We start from the raw sequence: 19,506 nt of genomic DNA on the forward strand, positions 1-19,506 counted from the left end.
TCAGGACCCTGTAGATAGTCACAGCCATCCCCCTTGTGTATAGTGCCACACAGCCCTCCCCCTTGTGTTTAGTGCCACAAGGCAATGGCGCATCCGAGAAAGTTGTATTAGCCAGATGTCACTCAAACATAGAAAGGTGGGTTTGGAGGCCGGACTATGAGGCCGCCCCATTCCCCTCTAATGAGTAATTAGCATGTAGCGTGCGTTGTTTTAAAAGTGTATTTTAAATATTTTGCTGCATCTGAAAAAAACATACATGGGAATGTTTAGAAATATGGTCAGGTCATGTAGTACCTTATGGTGGCGGTTCAAGGGGTTAAAACTACCTGATAGATTCCCATTAAATATTCAATGAATTGAGAACAATTCCATCTGCCCTGCAATTTTGTTATTATAAATATATCCTATATAAACTACAGATCCAGAAGCAAGCTCTGACATATATACAGTACCACAACCAAGCTCAGTACATAAATACAGTACCACAACCAAGATACGTACATAAATACAGCACTAGAACCAAGCTCAGTACATAAATACAGCACTAGAACCAAGCCCATACATATATACAGCACCAGAACAAACCTCCGTGCATAAATACAGCACTAGAACCAAGCTCAGTACATATATACAGCACCAGAACCAACCTCAGTACATAAATACATCCCCAGAACCAAGCTCAGTACATATATACACAGAACCAAAACCAATCTCATAGATATATACAAACCAGAACAAAACTCAGTACTTACATACAGCATCAGAACCAAGATCAGTACATGTATACAACACCAGGACAAATGCAGCTCAATTTAGTGAAACCCCTGCCGTATAGGTTTGTACTGCGTAAAACTACAGCTCCCAGCATGGGCCGAACAATGGTGAGGAGATGCTGTTTCATAAAAAAAAATCATATCATAATCATCTCGCTGCAGATCATACAGTGACTGCAGTGCTGAATAAACATTTACATTAAGTGACTCACTGGTGACGTCTCAGATTCTAGTTCTTTTCTTCTCCCTCCGGTCCAGACATCTATGATGGATTTCTACCGGCCATGACCCATTTCTGCAGTTTTCCGCTCAGATGTCTTCAGCTTCTCACTTTTAAAACATTTCTGCACCTATAAACAAAGTTAAAATTCTCAACACCTCTTGCACCTCTAACTATAATAGCGCTATACACTGTCCCTGATTATAATAGTACCATACACTGTCACACACGCACACACGCACGCACACACACACACACACACACGCACACACACACACACACACACCGTGCTCCCTGTAGATAGTGCCCCCATAGCCACCGTGCTGTCCTACATATAGCTTCCCCTATAGGTAGGTCTCCATGTATAGCCCACCTCTGTAGACAGTGTCCTACATATAGACACCCTGTTGCTAGTACCCCACAGGTAATCCACACCTGTATATAGTGTCCCACATATAGCCCACCCCTATAGAAAGTGCCCTTAAAATAGCTCCTCTATAGATAGTGGTCTACATATAGCCCACCCCTGTATAGTGTCTCACATATAGCTCCCCTTATATATAATGCTCCACATATAGACCACCCTGTAGATAGTGCCCCACATATAGGCCCCCCTGTAGATAGTGGCCCACATATAGACCCCTCTGTATATAGTGGCCCACATATAGAACCCCCCTGTAGATTGTGCTCCACATCCCCACATACAGACCACCCCTGTAGCTAGTGCACCACATATAGACCCCGCGTGTATATAGTGGCCCACATATAGACGACCCCCCTGTAGATAGAGCCCCCACTATAGATAATGCCATTAACAGTTTTATGATAGAAAAAAATCTTTACATACTCACATGATCTTGTTCCTATTCGCTGGCGATGCAGATCTGCTCTCTTCTGAGCGGGTCTACAGGCGCCTAACGAGCGTCGTCCAATGACGCTGATTGGCAGGGCAGAATGACTTGCCCCGTCAATCAGGGCCTTTCAAGCATGGAAGCGGCGCAATGAAGTCATCGCGCCGCTAGCCAATCAGCGTCATTGTAAGGCGCTGAATGGTCGGGCAGTGCATGTATTTGGCTGTCGCTAGCACCGGGGCCCCCTCCGGTGCTAGCGACGTCTACAGGCATGAGAGGGCCTGTGTCACCTGGCCCATACTTGTTGGAGGCTCGGCGTGCGGGCCCCATAGTAGCGGCGCTACTTCTGCAGCAGCCATAACGGCTGCTAGCGGCGCCACCGGGCATATGGGGGGGCATGTGGGCCCCTCCAGCTACCGCGGTAGTTACGCCACTGCTCTAGAATCATAAGACTGGTGTTTCATACGCCAGTATTAATAAACAATTCATTGAAGGAAGATGCAACAAATTTATTAGGCGGTGCATGCCTCTTCATAAATGTTGCATCTTTCAGGTAGCTGAGAACCACAATTGCCATCCATTCTCCCTTTCCCACTCATCTCACCGCTCCTCTTCACTTCTCCCATCCGAGTCCTCTCCGACTTCCTCAGCATGTAGCGTCTCACAAAGTCCTGATGCCAAACCGCGTCTTACATGCAACGTAGCACTCCACATCCAGCATGACATACATTGTCCTGATGCTGCCCGGCATGCTCAGGGAGCTGGAGGGTAGAAAGAGGGCAGTGATGTATGATTTTTTTTTCCTTTTTGTTTTTTTTTGGTTTTTAATTGTTCGCCCTAGGACCTGATGTAAATTTCTGCTACAATTTACAGCTGTTTTCTGACATATATAATATTATAATAATTCGGGCCGCTTTGACTGTGCCTCTTTTTTTGATTGTTTGTTTTTTTTAAAGTGCAGAGGATGGCGTAAAATTACCAAAAGTCCCACTTTTCAATGCCCTTTTGCAATTTCTACCACAGAAAACTGCTATAACAATGTGGATAAATTTCCCTCCATAAATGTTACAAAGTGATACACAAGGCAAATATTCCTTTTAAGTGAAACCTGATATTTTGTGTCTATATCATTCCCATGCATTGCATAAAAGGCATCTATTGTATGTATGTTCTATATTTATGTATTTGAGATTTTGTATATAGATGTATGCATGTATTTATGGCAGTACATCTAGATCTTATTAATAAATTGTATGGCTGGTATGTTCAAGCCAGAGGATTGAAATGCACAGGGCTACACCTCTCACACTTAGGGCTTATTCAGACGAACGTATAATAGGTCCGTGCAACGCGCGTGATTTTTACGCGCCTCGCATGGACCTATGTTAGTCTATGGAGCCGTGCAGACTGTCCGTGAGTTTCACGCAGCCTCTGTCCCCTCCGTAAAAATCACGAGATGTCCTATGTTTGTGCGTTGTTCGCGCATCACGCGCCCATTGAAGGCAATAGGTGCGTGAAAATCACGTGCAGCAGACGGAAACACTTCCGTGTGACGAGCGTGATTCGCGCAACAGCAGTAAAAAGTATGAATGAAAACAGAAAACCACCACATGCTTTTCTGTTTACAAACATAGAGTGTCATAATGATGGCGGCTGCGCGAAAATCACGCAGCCACGCATCATATGCTGCTGACACACGGAGCTGTTAAGTACCTTTTGCGCGCGCAAAACGGCGCTTTTTTTGCACGCATAAAATGCACACGCACGTGTAAATCCGGCCTTAGAGAAACGCACTTGAAATAGTTTGAATTGAACTTAAGTGAAGCGAATAAATAACAATTTTGGAAGTCATCAAAGTGTTGCGTGAATTTGCATGAAATGGTAATAACTTTTCTATTTGTGTTCTGGTTTGCAGCAATTAGTAGCAATGCAGGAGGAGTTAAACAACAAGAAGAGTGAACTAGAGAAAGCCAAGGAAGAACAAACACATGCACATGCCCTAATGAATGTTCTCAAGGAGCAGGTGAGTCAGAACCAGCCTGAGGATTGTGCCGCTGGGCGACAAATTGTACACAGTCGTTGTTGTTCTACACCGCGTTCCAAATTATTATGCAAATGTTATTTTTCGCTGATTTTCCTAAATAGTCGATGCAAATGACAGTCAGTATAATCTTCAAGCCATCAACTGTTGGCGTATAATGCAAATTTTATTGAACAAATCTCCTAATGATAAGTGTTTTTTTTAGAAGTAAAAAACTCAAAATGCACTGTTTCACATTATTATGCACAACAGAGATCAAAACATTTTAAAGGTTGTAAAGAGAACTAAAATGGTAATTTGTTGAATTTGCAGCATCAGGAGGTCATATTTACAGAAATCAAAAGCTCTTTCAATCAAAAAAAACTTAACAGGCCAAGTTACATGTTAACATAGGACCCCTTCTTTGATATCACCTTCACAATTCTTGCATCCATTGAATTTGTGAATATTTGGACAGTTTCCGCTTGAATATCTTTGCAGGATGTCAGAATAGCCTCCCAGAGCTTCTGTTTTGATGTGAACTGCCTCCCACCCTCATAGATATTTTGCTTGATGCTCCAAAGGTTCTCAATAGGGTGGAGGTCAGGGGAACATGGGGGCCACACCATGAGTTTCTCTCCTTTTATGCCCATAGCAGCCAATGACACAGAGGTATTCTTTGCAGCATGAGATGGTGCATAGTCATGCATGAAGATAATTTTGCTACAGAAGGCACGGTTCTTCTTTTTGTACCATGGAAGAAAGTGGTCAGTCATAAACTCTACGTACTTTGCAGAGGTCATTTTCACACCGACAGGGACCCTAAAGGGGCCTACCAGCTCTCTCCCCATGATTCCAGCCCAAAACATGACTCCGCCACCTCCTTGCTGACGTCGCAGCCTTGTTGGGACATGGTGGCCATTCACCAACCATCCACTACTCCATGCATCTGGACAATCCAGGGTTGCACGGCACTCATCAGTGAACAACACGGTTTGAACATTAGTGTTCATGTATTTCTGAGCCCACTGCAACCTTTTCTGCTTGTGAGCATTGTTTAGGGGTGGCCGAATAATAGCTTTATGCACACTTGCAAACCTCTGGAGGATCCTACACCTTGAGGTTCGCGGGACTCCAGAGGCACCAGCGGCTTCAAATACCTGTTTGCTGCTTTGCAATGGCATTTTAGCAGCTGCTCTCCTAATCCTATTAATTTGTCTGGTAGAAACCTTCTTCATTATGCCTTTATCTGAACGAACCCGTCTGTGCTCTGAATCAGCCACAAATCTTTTCACAGTACAATGATCACGCTTAAGTTTTCTTGAAATATCCAATGTTTTCATACCTTGTCCAAGGTATTGCACTATTTCACGCTTTTCGGCAGCAGAGAGATCCTTTTTCTTTCCCATATTACTTGAAAGCTGTGGCCTGCTTAATAATGTGGAACGTCCTTCTTAAGTAGTTTTCCTTTGATTGGGCACACCTGGCAAACTAATTATCACAGGTGTCTGAGATTGATTTACAATGATCCAAAGAGCCCTAAGGGTATGTGCACACGATAGCAGGCATTTACGTGTGAAAAGACAGACTGTTTTCAAGAGAAAACAGCTGCCTCGTATCACACATAAATGCTCCTCCTCGTAATATACGAGGCGTCTGTGACGCTCGTAAATCTTGAGCTGCTCTTCATTGAGTTCAATGAAGAACGGCTCAAATTACGTTGCAAAGAAGTGCCCTGCACTTCTTTGCCGAGGCAGTCAATTTACGCGTCGTCGTTTGACAGCTGTCAAACGACGACACGTAAATTACTGGTCGTCTGTACAGTACGTCGGCAAACCCATTCAAATGAATGGGCAGATGTTTGCCGACGTATTGTAGCCCTATTTTCAGACGTGAAACGAGGCATAATACGCCTCGTTTACGTCTGAAAATAGGTCGTGTGAACCCAGCCTTAGACACAATACCATCCATGAGTTTAATTGAAAAACTAATAATCAAATGTTCATGACACTTAAATCCAATGTGTATAATAATTTGGAACACGGTGTAATTGTAGATTGTATTCTGGGACAAATACTTGGATATGTATAGGGAAGCTTTTTGTCATGGCAGAGATCTTAAAGGGAAACTCCAGCTCCATTGTAATTATCCAAACTATTTGTTGCTGCCAGTAATGAAATTCATAGGAGATAAAGGGAAAGAAACAATTGCTAAAAACGATCGTATTAGGCTGTGTTCACACGTAGTAGATTTTCTGTCCAATATAGTAGCTTCAAAGTGAATGAGATTTGAACAAATATGATACACATGCTGCAGAAATTTTCCACACAGAAATTAACCTGCAGTGCAGATTTTTTAAATCCGCAGCATGTCAATTTTTGCTGCGGAAAAGGCACAGTTTTGCTGCAGATTTTCATTATTGAATTCAATGGTGAAGAAGAAATCCTCAAGCAAATCTTATTGCTTTAAAATACTCGCGGATACACCTGCAAATTCCGCAAGTCCAGATAGTTTAAAATAAAAAAAATACTATACTCACCTCCCCTGGAGCTACCATGGCAACGTTTTCCTGGACTTTGTCGGTCCTTTGTACACCGGACCTCCAGCAATAACGTTTGGGGTGATGACACGTCATTTCTGGAGGTCAGGTGTACATGTACCGGCAGGGGACCAATGAAGCATTGCCATAGGAGCGCTAGGAGAGGTGAGTATAGTGTTTTTTAAGACACTTGCCACATGGAAATCCAGAAAATCCATTGATTTCTAGCTGCAGATTTTCTTGCGGCTTCCTTTGGATTGGCTGCTGAACTTTTCCGCAGCAAATCTGTTACGTGTAAACTTCGCCTCAGAAGTTTCCTATTTAAATCTCTGTTCCAAAACTCAGTGCAAATAGAACTGATGGTGTTTTCTATTGCAACAAATCTGATTACTATTGCATGTTGTAAAAGGGGAACAGCAGCAGTATTCCTCCAGGTTTATATGACAATTGTGTTTAGAAGTGCAGTGAGACATTGCACAGCTAAATACAGCATTGAGTGTTTAACCATTACCTGGATATAATACATGCAGCCACTGGGCATCATTATGCGCTTCCTGGTATAATATTACTTTTCTTCTCTGTGCAAGTCGCGACCATGTTTGCTTGGAGACTATTCAAAAAATGTTATCACTTATGACATAAATTTAGCTACATCTGTACTTGCATCATTGGATTACTGCAAGTCAGCAAGTTGGCTGCTAGGTGAGTATTACTGTCCTGTATCCACTTTGCACATTGTAGGTGAGTGCTTTTCAAACTATAAGGTGGGGCCTCTCTGATAAAATGCACCCCAGTTATTGGTTAGGCGCAACCGAGGAGACCGTTTTGACAGAGGTGATCCTAAGTTACATAGACCTCACTCACATCTTTCGTTTAGTAACGTAATTGAATCCATTTGTTCTACTTTTAATCTTATTCTGGGTTCCAGAGACAAGTGAAAGATATAAAAAATATTAGATTTTCATTTTGCCATCGACTTTGAGTAGAGGCGTAGCTAGGTTCTCCTGCATCCGGGGCAAAGATTCCGCTTGGTGCCCCCTCCCCCACTTTTTTCCCCGACATCTCCTTCCCCCTCACCATGTTTGCTTTCTCTACCATTCAATGAGATGTAATATTTTTAATGTAACTCGAGCATAAAAGCATTTGTACATTTTACAAGCAATATAGTTATATAAAGTAGTTAACAGAACAATGAATGAAGAGAATAAATTAAAGAGGCCACACACAGCCCCCCTCTTGTAGATAATGCCACACCCAACCCCTCTTGTAGATAACGCCACACCCAACCCCTCTTTTAGATAACGCCACACCCAACCCCTCTTTTAGATAACGCCACACAGCGCCCCTTGTAGATAACGCCACACAGCGCCCCTTGTAGATAACGCCACACTGCGCCCCTTGTAGATAACGCCACACAGCCCCCTCTTGTAGATAGCACCACACAGCCCTCCTCTTTTAGATAACACCACACCCAGCCCCTCCTGTAGATAACGCCACACAGTCACCGTCTTGTAGATAGCGCCACACAGCCCCCCGATTGTAGATAGCGCCACACAGCCCCCCAATTGTAGATAGCTCCACACAGCCCCCCAATTGTAAATAGCGCCACACAGCCCCCCGATTGTAGATAGTGCCACACAGCCCCCCTCTTGTAGATAGCGCCACATAGCCCCCTCTTGTAGATAGTGCCACACAGCCCCCTCTTGTAGATAGTGCCACACAGCCCCCTCTTGTAGATAGCGCCACACAGCCCCCCTCTTGTAGATAGCGCCACACAGCCCCCCTCTTGTAGATAGCGCCACACAGCCCCCCGATTGTAGATAGCGCCACACAGCCCCCCGATTGTAGATAGCGCCACACAGCCCCCCGATTGTAGATAGCGCCACACAGCCCCCCGATTGTAGATAGCGCCACACAGCCCCCCGATTGTAGATAGCGCCACACAGCCCCCCGATTGTAGATAGCGCCACACAGCCCCCTCTTGTAGATAGTGCCACACAGCCCCCCTCTTGTAGATAACGCCACACCCAGCCCCTCTTGTAGATAGTGCCACATAGCCCCCTCTTGTAGATAGCGCCACACAGCCCCCCACTTGTAAATAGCGCCACACAGCCCCCCTCTTGTAGATAGTGCCACACAGCCCCCCTCTCGTAGATAGTGCCACACAGCCCCCCTCTTGTAGATGGTGCCACACAGCCCCCCTCTTGTAGATAGCGCCACAGAGCCCCCCTCTTGTAGATGCAAGGAAAAGAGCCTAGTAGCCGGCATAAAAGCATTCGTACATTTTACAAGCAATATAGTTATATAAAGTAGTTAACAGAACAATGAATGAAGAGAATAAATTAAAGAGGCCACACACAGCCCCCCCTTGTAGATAATACCACACCCAACCCCTCTTGTAGATAATGCCACACCCAACCCCTCTTGTAGATAACGCCACACCCAACCTCTCTTGTAGATAACGCCACACCCAACCCCTCTTGTAGATAACGCCACACCCAACCCCTCTTGTAGATAACGCCACACCCAACCCCTCTTGTAGATAACGCCACACCCAACCCCTCTTGTAGATAACGCCACACCCAACCCGTCTTGTAGATAACGCCACACTGCGCCCCTTGTAGATAGCACCACACAGCCCCCGTCTTGTAGATAACACCACACCCAGCCCCTCCTGTAGATAGCGCCACACAGTCACCCTCTTGTAGATAGCGCCACACAGCCCCCCGATTGTAGATAGCGCCACACAGCCCCCCGATTGTAGATAGCGCCACACAGCCCCCCGATTGTAAATAGCGCCACACAGCCCCCCGATTGTAGATAGCGCCACACAGCCCCCTCTTGTAGATAGCGCCACACAGCCCCCCTCTTGTAGATAACGCCACACCCAGCCCCTCTTGTTGATAGCGCCACACAGCCCCTCTCTTGTAGATAGTGCCACACAGCCCCCCTCTTGTAAATAGCGCCACGCAGCCCCCCTCTTGTAGATAGCGCCACACAGCCCCCCGATTGTAGATAGCGGCACTCAGTCCCCCGATTGTAGATAGCGGCACTCAGCCCCCCGATTGTCGATAGCGCCACACAGCCCCCCGATTGTAGATAGCGCCACACAGCCCCCTCTTGTAGATAGTGCCACACAGCCCCCTCTTGTAGATAACGCCACACCCAGCCCCCTCTTGTAGATAACGCCACACCCAGCCCCTCTTGTAGATAGTGCCACACAGCCCCCCTCTTGTAGATAGCGCCACACAGCCCCCCACTTGTAAATAGCGCCACACAGCCCCCCTCTTGTAGATAGTGCCACACAGCCCCCCTCTTGTAGATAGTGGCACACAGCCCCCCTCTTGTAGATAGTGCCACACAGCCCCCCTCTTGTAGATGGTGCCACACAGCCCCCCTCTTGCAGATAGCGCCACAGAGCCCCCCTCTTGTAGATGCAAGGAAAAGACCCTAGTAGCCGGCAGGCATTAGAATAGCACAACATATAACTACTTTGCGGTTAGACAAATGGATGCCCTAATTTCCAGCTGACTAAACAGAGTATTTACTAAAATATAACTTTTATTCATTGTTTCTAAATTAAACAAAAACCACACACTTTAAAAATAGCCAACGCTAGCTGACCGTGTAACGTTTGTATGGCACATTGCCAGAGACGCGCTAGGTCAGTACGACCTAATGTATGAGTGTTACAAATCAGCTGCTGCAGAACGCTGTATTTTCACTAGCTAGATGAGGGTTTGTAACTGTCAGCTACGCATTGAAATTAAAACAAATAGAAGAGCCCCCATGACAGTAGCCTCATTTGAACCCCTAAAGATGCTACAACCCCCCTCTTGTAGATAACGCTACACACAGCCCCCCTCTTGTACATAGCGCCACACACAGCCCTCCTCTTGTAGATAGCGCTACACACAGCCCCCCTCTTGTAGATAACGCTACACACAGCCCCCCTCTTGTAGATAACGCCACACACAGCCCCCTCTTGTAGATAACGCCACACACAGCCCCCCTCTTGTAGATAACGCCACACATAGCCCCCCTCCTGTAGATAACGTCACACACAGCCCCCCTCTTGTAGATAGCGCTACACACAGCCCCCCTCTTGTAGATAACGCTACACACAGCCCCCCTCTTGTAGATAACGCTACACACAGCCCTCCTCTTGTAAATAACGGCACACACAGCCCCCCTCCTGTAGATAACGCCACACACAGCCCCCCTCTTGTAGATAACGCCACACACAGCCCCCCTCCTGTAGATAACGTCACACACAGCCCCCTCTTGTAGATATCTCCACACACAGCCCCCCTCTTGTAGATATCTCCACACACAGCCCCCCTCTTGTAGATAACGCCACACACAGCCCTCCTCTTGTAGATAGCGCTACACACAGCCCCCCTCTTGTAGATAACGTCACACACAGTCCCCCTCTTGTAGATATCGCGCCACACAGCCCTCCTCTTGTAGATAGCGCCACACACAGCCCCCGTCTTGTAGATAATGCTACACACAGCCCTCCTCTTGTAGATAACGCCACACACAGCCCCCCTCTTGTAGATAACGCCACACACAGCCCCCCTCCTGTAGATAACGTCACACACAGCCCCCCTCTTGTAGATAACGCCACACACAGCCCTCCTCTTGTAGATAGCGCTACACACAGCCCCCTCTTGTAGATAACGTCACACACAGCCCTCCCTCTTGTAGATAAACATAAAATAACACTATATTAATATCACTTTATTATTACTTTATTTTATTAAGCTGAGGAGGCTCACAATTTACCTAGGCTTCTACATCTGATTTTGTGGAATTCCTGACTAAAATCTAAATTTCTGAAATAGGAGATCCGGAGTTCAAATATTGTTTTGCTCCCATAATATATGAAGATTGTTTTAATCAGTAATATAAAATGGATTATTTGTATTGCACAGCCAAATAATAAAATCCGGAAACGTTCAGGAACAAACATATTCTGGCGAAAACCTTTCCACAAAAAAGTCACAAATGGCCATCCGGACTCCAGATAATATCCTTGCTACAGTATATCTGCCGTATCAGATCTGTCTTCTTTTCTGCAATCTGCACATGTTCTCCTTCTATTTCTTGCCATTATGATGTCAGCAATCTTATTTATAGCTAATATAGACTTGCAGACACAGATGAAATGCTGCAACCAAAGCCGCAATCTTGATAGCATTCTTCTGCTTCTGTAACATAATCCTTTAGAGAATGTTTCATACTGTCATCAGTGCAGTGGCTGCTATTGTTTAAGCAGTGTAAACATGTAGATTTTATTTTGTAGCCTCCATTAAAGCGTATGTCCACATTAAACACTTTTACAGTTTACATATCAATAAAATACATAAAAAGTTTGAGTAATTATTATATAACTTACGACATCCCTAAAGCCAGGCTCACATAGAGCAGTTTCGTGCAATTTTTTGGTGTACGGTTTTTCAAGTTTTGTTTTGTTGTTTTTTTTAGCTGAAGCCAGGAGTGGATACTAAGGCCCCATGCACACGACCGTAAAAAATCTCAGTTTTTGCGGACCGCAATTGCGGTCCGCAAAAATAGACCCATTCACTTTCATTGAAGGCGGACACCTTTCCGTAGCACTACGGATGGGTGTCGGTGCCGTAGAAATGTTCAGAAAATTATGGAACATGTCCGTTCTTTTGCATTTTACAGGCCGTGCTCCCATACTTTGTATGGGAGCACGGCCCGAAAATGCGGGTGGCAGTCGGCGGCCTGCCGTGCCCGCAATCGCGGGCACGGTCGTGTGCATGGGGCCTAAAGGGAGTATAAGGCCCCATGCACACGACAGTATTTTCATCTATCCAGAAATACTGTCCGTAAATACGGAACAGTAGGCATCCATATTTACGGAAGGGTGTCTGTAAATACGGTCTGTATTGCATCCGTATTCCATCCGTATATACAGATCCTTACAAAAAGAGGGAGGTTGCAAATTATGTCATCAACATGTTGCCTAGCAATGCTTCAGTAAATACGGACGGTATATGGATGGACATCAGTAGCTGTCCGTATTTACGGAAGCTCCCATAGACTTTTATGGGAGAGTCCTTGCCGTAATTACTGACAAGAATAGGATAGGTTCTATGATTTTTTTCAGCACGGACACCCATCATTAAAAAACTGAAAGGTGTCCGTCGCCAATAGAAATGAATGGGTCCGTAATTACTGTCCGTATTTACTGATGAAAAATACTGTCGTGTGCATGGGGCCTCAGAAATAGAATACATTTCTTCTATTTTTTTTTTTACTCATTTCAACTTTTTGATTTGCCTAAAAAAATACACTTAGCTTATGGTCAGCATAATACACTTCTCTTTACAACACCCACTTTCTCAAAAAGTAAAAACACACCCAGTTGTCTATTAAGAAAGTCATCAGCATAAATCTAAAATAGGTCATAACATAAATTGATAATTTTTCGAAATAAAAACCACTGATGTGATCTACATTATAGCGCCGATCACTTTATGTAGGAGATAGGGAACTTATAATGTGGTGACAGAGCCTATAATGCACTGTATAGTGCCTGGTGTAAAGACTACAATTCACATTAAGACTTCCGGGAACGCTGGGAGATTTCAGATCTGGAGCCTGTAGATTTGTGAATGTAGCACAGAACTATAAATATACTGGTCCTTCTCAATGAATTAGAATATCATCTAGAAGTTAATTTATTTCAGTAATTCAATTAAAAAAGTGAAACTCATATATTATGTAGATTCATTACACACAGAGTGATCTATTTCCGTCATTTTTTTTCTTTTAATGTTAAAGATTATGGCTAACTGTTAATGAAAACCCAAAATTTTGTCTATCAGAATTATTGGGTAAAAGTTGAAGATTGTAGACTCATGGTGTCACGCTCTAATCAGCTAATCAATACATAACACCAGCAAAGGTTTCCTAAGCCTTTAAATGGTCCAACACTCTGGTTCAGTAGGCTACACAATCATGGGGAAGACTGCTGACTTGACAGTTGTCCAGAAGACAGTCATTGACACCCTCCAGAAGGAGGGTAAGCCACAAAAGAACATTGCTAAAGAAGCTGGCTGCTCACAGAGTGCTGAATCCAAGCATATTAATGGAAAGCTGAGAGGAAGGAAAAAGTGTGATAGAAAAAGGTGCACAAGCAACAGGGATAACCGCAGCCTTGAAAGGATTGTCAAGAAAAGGCCATTCAAGAATCTTGGGGATTCACAAGGAGTGGACTGCAGCTGGAGTCAGTGCTTCAAGAGCCACCACAAACAGACGTATCTAGGACATGGGCTACAACTGTCGCATTCCTTGCGTCAAGCCACTCATGACCCAGAGACAACGTCAGAAGCGTCTTACCTGGGCTAAGGAGAAAAAGGACTGGTCTGTTGCTTGTGGTCCAAAGTCCTGTTTTCAGATGAAAGTAAATTTTGCATTTCATATGGAAATCAAGGTCCCAGAGTCTGGAGGAAGAGTGGAGAGGCATCAATCCAAGTTGCTTGCGGTCCAGTGTGAAGTTTCCACAGTCAGTGATAGTTTGGGGAGCCATGTCATCTGCTGGTGTTGGTCGTCTAGCAGGAAATTTTAGAGAACTTCATGCTTCCCTCTACTGACCAGCTTTATGGAGATGCTGATTTCATTTTCCAGCAGAACTTGGCACCTGCCCACACTGCCAAAAGTACCAATACCTGGTTTAATAACCACAGTATCACTGTGCTTGATTGGCCAGCAAACACGCCTGACCTAAACCCCATAGAGAATCTATGGGGTATTGTCAAGAGGAAGATGAGACACCAGACCCAACAATGCAGACGAGCTGAAGGCCGCTATCAAAGCAACCTGGGCTTCCATTACACCTCAGCAGTGCCACAGGCTGATCGCCTCCATGGCACGCCACACCGATGCAGTAATTCATGCAAAAGCAGCCCCGACCAAGTATTGAGGGCATATACTGGACATACTTTTCAGTAGGCCAACATTTCTGTATTAAAAATCATTTTTGAAATTGCGCTTATATAGTAGTTAATGAAAACCCAAAATCTAGTCTCTCAGAAAATTAGATTGTTAGCCATAATCTTCAACATTAAAAGAAAAAAATGCTGTAAATAGATCACTCTGCGTGTAATGAATCTATATAATATAGGAGTTTCACTTTTTGAATTGAATTACTGAGATAAATTAACTTTTTGATGATATTCTAATTCATTGAGAAGGACTTACATACACTATAAATACAGCCCCATACTCAAGATTAGTGAAAGAGAAGTAAAGTTACTTCTTGCGTAAAACACTATACCATTGAACACCATTTTAAACTAAAGCCATGTGCTCATGCAGATTTTGCGATTATGATGCAAATGTTGCATTGTTTTGCAGTGGGTGACATCCACGAAAATTCTGGAAAAAATCTGCGTCAGATAGGGCATTCTGCAGACTTGAAAATCCATAGCATTCGCCTAAATCAGCATTGGATTTTTTTTCACTGCATATGCATGGGCTTTTGTTACTTCAGTTACGGATTGCCACTGCGTGGGCAGACAGTCTCATGCCACATGTTTGTTTTCCACAACTAATAAAGGAAAACCTCATCAAGGAGGAAGATATAACTATTCTTATGGGAATGTGGTTGTGTTTAGCTTGTTTCTAAATTCAACCCAAAATTCATATTTGTTCATTTAGTGACAATAATTCCCGTTTTTGGTTTATTACCCAATATATTGCTTTGGAATGCCATACCAGCTGAATTAACAGACACATGAGCTTTACCCGGGCTGCCAAGTGTAACTTGTGAAGGGCTCTTAATGGCTGGTATAATTGAAAGAGACTGAGCAATATAGGACAACAAAAATACACAAGTGGAACAACTAATTAGAAGCACACCACAAATAATATGTATCTGAAATGAAAAGCATGCTTTAAGTGGAGTTTCTGTAGAGGACTTTATGAAAATTAGATTTTTTTTCTGTCAACAATAAAACTTTCATATTTTGCATAGCTCATGGCCGGTGAGGTAGTGGATGACTTAACGCTAAGGGTATGTTCAGACGCACTATTTACGGACGTAATTCAGGCGTTTTACGCCTGGAATTACGGCCGAAAATACTGCTTGAATGCGTCGGCAAACATCTGCCCATTCATTTGAATGGGTTTTACAATGTACTGTGCAGACGGTCATTTTTTTTTACGCGCCGCTGTCAAAAGACTGCTCGCAAAAAAGATGCCCGCGTCAAAGAAGTGCATGTCACTTCTTGGGATGTAAGTGGAGCCGTTTTCCATTGACTTCATAGAAAAACAGCTCCAATTACGTCTGTAATGGACGCTGCGAAAAACGCCTGCACATGCCATTACGTCTGAAATTCAGGAGCGGTTTTCGCCTGAAAACCGCTCCGTAATTTCAGCCGTAACGGACGTGCACGTGTGAACATACCCTTATTCAACGCCATGTCGGTATATTGACTGTAATTTCTGTTATTTATTGGCACCTAAAGCGGCTTCAAAGGCATCTTATGCAGCCAACCAGAACCCTACTCTGTACTGATGAGGATCAACAACCGTGCTCTCCGAGTCGTGTTTCAATGCTCTAGAAAGGGGTTGGACATTGACTTACAGGATAGTCACCTATAGGTGGCACTAGAGCGACCATTTTCAGAAGAAATCTCAGAAAATCGTGAACTGCAGCCTTCTTTAATTTTTGCTAATGTCAGTGTCCATGACAGAACAAAGTAGGGAACTGGGAAAAATGGGATTATATGTCAGAGTAGCAAATTTTGTCCGAAAGGAACAGTGAAGGACCATGATCCAAAACACAAAAACAAATCTACAGAATAGCTGAGGAGAACACAAATCACATTTTCCATGGGTTTAGTCAAAGTCGTGACATGAACCCAATAGTTAATGAGGAGACTTGGAAACCTATGTCTGAATTTAATTCATCGATATTCAAAGTTCAAGAAGTGAAATTCATGCGACAAATTAACAATAGGATTCTACATTAGGAAGAAAGACAATACTTTTTCATAGTTCCTTATACAGAGGTATTACAGCTGAATGTATTATTACACTTTTTGGGACTTCATCATTTGTGATTGTGGTTTCTCTCTTTGGAGTATTTGACAGTCTCGTGTCTGCAACATCCCGATTCGTGTGTGTATATAAAGTAAAAGGAGATAAACATTACCGTTTACTTAGTTTTTCTTGCATTCACCAAAGTATCATTTTGCTTGTACTGGAACGCTAAAGTATTTAGCTATTCCTAGCTCTGAACATTCATCTACAACGATGGACATAAAACTTGTTCACCTCATAGGTCAATGCCATAATTGGCATTAAATCTTATAGATAGGTACAGTATAGACATAGATAGCAGCAGTAAATTTGTCCTTCACATCTTGTGTTGTACACGATGACTCATGCAGTGTGCGTAACTGAAGTCCTATGTAAAATGGATTGTGTGAAACGCCAATATCCGCTGCAGTATCCGTATATATTTGTGTTTGTTAAATTCTATTGATCGGCATTGTTATTAATATTATAGAGAACATGAAAGGCAGTAATTAGAAATTACCTTGTCACGTAGTGTTAGATTAAATTAGTTTGTCAAATGCGGCTGCATGTTTACCGGCAGTTCCATAATGAGGATATATGTGCTGTATCATTTCAGTGAATTACACACATTTTTTCAATGAGTTGCATATCCGTCACAGAGCCGCTCTTCCGTGACAACAAATAATACTTTGTAGCGCCTCCTGAAATGAGTTTTTCACTTATTCCAGTATTGTTGTTCTGGATGTTTGTCAGGCGCAGGTTCTAGCAGGCAGACACCAGGCTGGAGCGACCTATGTAATTAAGTAACCTAGTTGTCTTCGTTTGGCTTATTCCATATGGAATTGGCTGGGAGGAAATTTAATGCAGAACTTGCCCAGAGCTTAGGGAAATCACAGTATAAACCTCCAAGGAACACGCTCTGTTGTCAAGTTAAATATGTTCTTCTTTTGTAAATCTATGGAAAAACCGATGTTGTGAACGTTTTTTATACGTGGCCCGAAGTGTAGAGTTTGAAACATAGTGTATCTTAACAACACTGGTGTGCTGTAATATAATGCGTAGTACACAGATATATTCTTATTGTCACATTTTAGAACGCTACTGAAGTATGCTGTACTAAGCCCAAGCCCTTTACGGCGGCCCAATTCCTTTTAAAAGCGAGCGGTGCAGGTCCTTAGTCTACGGTGACGTCTTTTGACGTTGCTGTAGAAAAGCCTTATGAGCGTGCCAGTAAGTGCTTATTCTCTAAGCGAGAACTGTAACCTTCAGCTACTGAACTTATAGAAGCCTAGTGAATACAGCTGGGATCAGAGAAAAGTCTGACGCCAGCTGTTTAACCCTCTGAACACACCGTGGTATGATCAAAGGGCACACCCCTCTTCGATTGCTTCACCGGAAATTCGGTGATGCAATCGGAGATTGGGGGGAACCCTCTGCAGTAAGCCCTGGGAATCTAGAAAGGACCCCAGGGCTGTCTGTTCAGTTTGCCTGCTGTTAGGGAGCACTATTTGCTGCGCTAACAGCAGCCGGTTTCATAGTGTGGTCGCAACGTTACCACTACGCCTTGATTTCTGTAGGTTCCAAATTAGAAGTAGGTATATACCAGCTGGAGAATCAGTGACGCTGAGACCAAGTTCTCAATAGGAAAGATTCTCATTTATTATCATATACAGCGTATATTTCTAGGACACAGAACAAAGAGCATAACTCGTATTGTAATCAGCAAAGGGAGAATTTCTGCCTCTGACCTTGAGTTCCATCCCGAACTGTTACTTATATAAACTGTTTTACTGCCAAAGAGAAATAACTGAGTATTCTGCAGAGCATTACAAGGAAAACTAAAAAGAACAAAAATGAATGTTACACTGTGCAGTGTATACTGACGCAAAATACAAAACATGAAATTTTGAAATTATTCTTTCACAAATCCCACCTTTTGTGATAAATTAGGTCACTGAATTACCCATAAATGGAACTTTGGCTACTTCCTTCAGCGAAGGCAGGGCTTACGGAAGTGGTTTTCTTCACCTGATTCACCATAGATCAGTGACCTAATATCTCACAATAATCTTTCATTACATAATAGAGGCCTTTTATCAAAAGCTGTCCTTATTTTGCAAAAAGCATAACAATTAAAACATATTCGTATCACAAACAAAATCATTAAACATATAAGTGGTTGAAACCGGTAACTTAATATTTTTGAGGCCGTGGGTGAGAACCCTGTAAAGATGTCATACCAATGGTGATGTGTAGTGACATTCTGAAGTTGCGATGCCAAGTGTGTTAAATGGCCTCCAGTAATAGTGGCTGCCATTTTCACCGTTTTGTAGAGTCACACTGTGCCCTGTCATCATTTTTCTCACCTGGTCAGACTCTAGTAATATTTCCTTAAAGAGGCTCTGTCACCAGATTTTGCAACCCCTATCTGCTATTGCAGCAGATAGGCGCTGCAATGTAGATTACAGTAACGTTTTTATTTTTAAAAAACGAGCATTTTTGGCCAAGTTATGACCATTTTCGTATTTATGCAAATGAGGCTTGCAAAAGTACAACTGGGCGTGTTGAAAAGTAAAAGTACAACTGGGCGTGTATTATGTGCGTACATCGGGGTGTGTTTACTACTATTACTAGCTGGGCGTTGTGTATAGAAGTGTCATCCACTTCTCTTCACAACGCCCAGCTTCTGGCAGTGCAGCACTGTGACGTCACTCACAGGTCCTGCATCGTGTCGGCACCAGAGGCTACACTTGATTCTGCAGCAGCATCAGCATTTGCAGGTAAGTAGCTACATCGACTTACCTGCAAACGCCGATGCTGCTGCAGAATCATCTGTAGCCTCTGGTGCCGACACGATGCAGGACCTGTGAGTGACGTCACAGTGCTGCACTGCCAGAAGCTGGGCGTTGTGAAGAGAAGTGGATGATACTTCTATACACAACGCCCAGCTAGTAAAAGTAGTAAACACGCCCCGATGTACGCACATAATACACGCCCAGTTGTACTTTTACTTTTCAACACGCCCAGTTGTACTTTTGCAAGCC

At 43.6% G+C, this 19,506-nt stretch overlaps 1 protein-coding gene across 8 annotated transcripts in view; it reads left to right on the top strand.

Moving 5' to 3' along the window:
- Positions 1–19,506, top strand: part of ENOX1 (ecto-NOX disulfide-thiol exchanger 1) — a 686,747-nt gene that overhangs the window by 633,306 nt on the left and 33,935 nt on the right. For all 8 annotated transcript variants that reach the window (XM_075852278.1, XM_075852272.1, XM_075852273.1 and 5 more), the window contains one exon: positions 3,760–3,867. In XM_075852278.1, the coding sequence (XP_075708393.1) occupies positions 3,760–3,867 (108 nt within the window). The remainder of the gene's footprint in view (positions 1–3,759; positions 3,868–19,506) is intronic.

The sequence above is a fragment of the Rhinoderma darwinii genome, chromosome 2 (genome assembly GCF_050947455.1).
Source record: "Rhinoderma darwinii isolate aRhiDar2 chromosome 2, aRhiDar2.hap1, whole genome shotgun sequence".
Classification (NCBI taxonomy): Eukaryota; Metazoa; Chordata; class Amphibia; order Anura; family Rhinodermatidae; genus Rhinoderma; species Rhinoderma darwinii.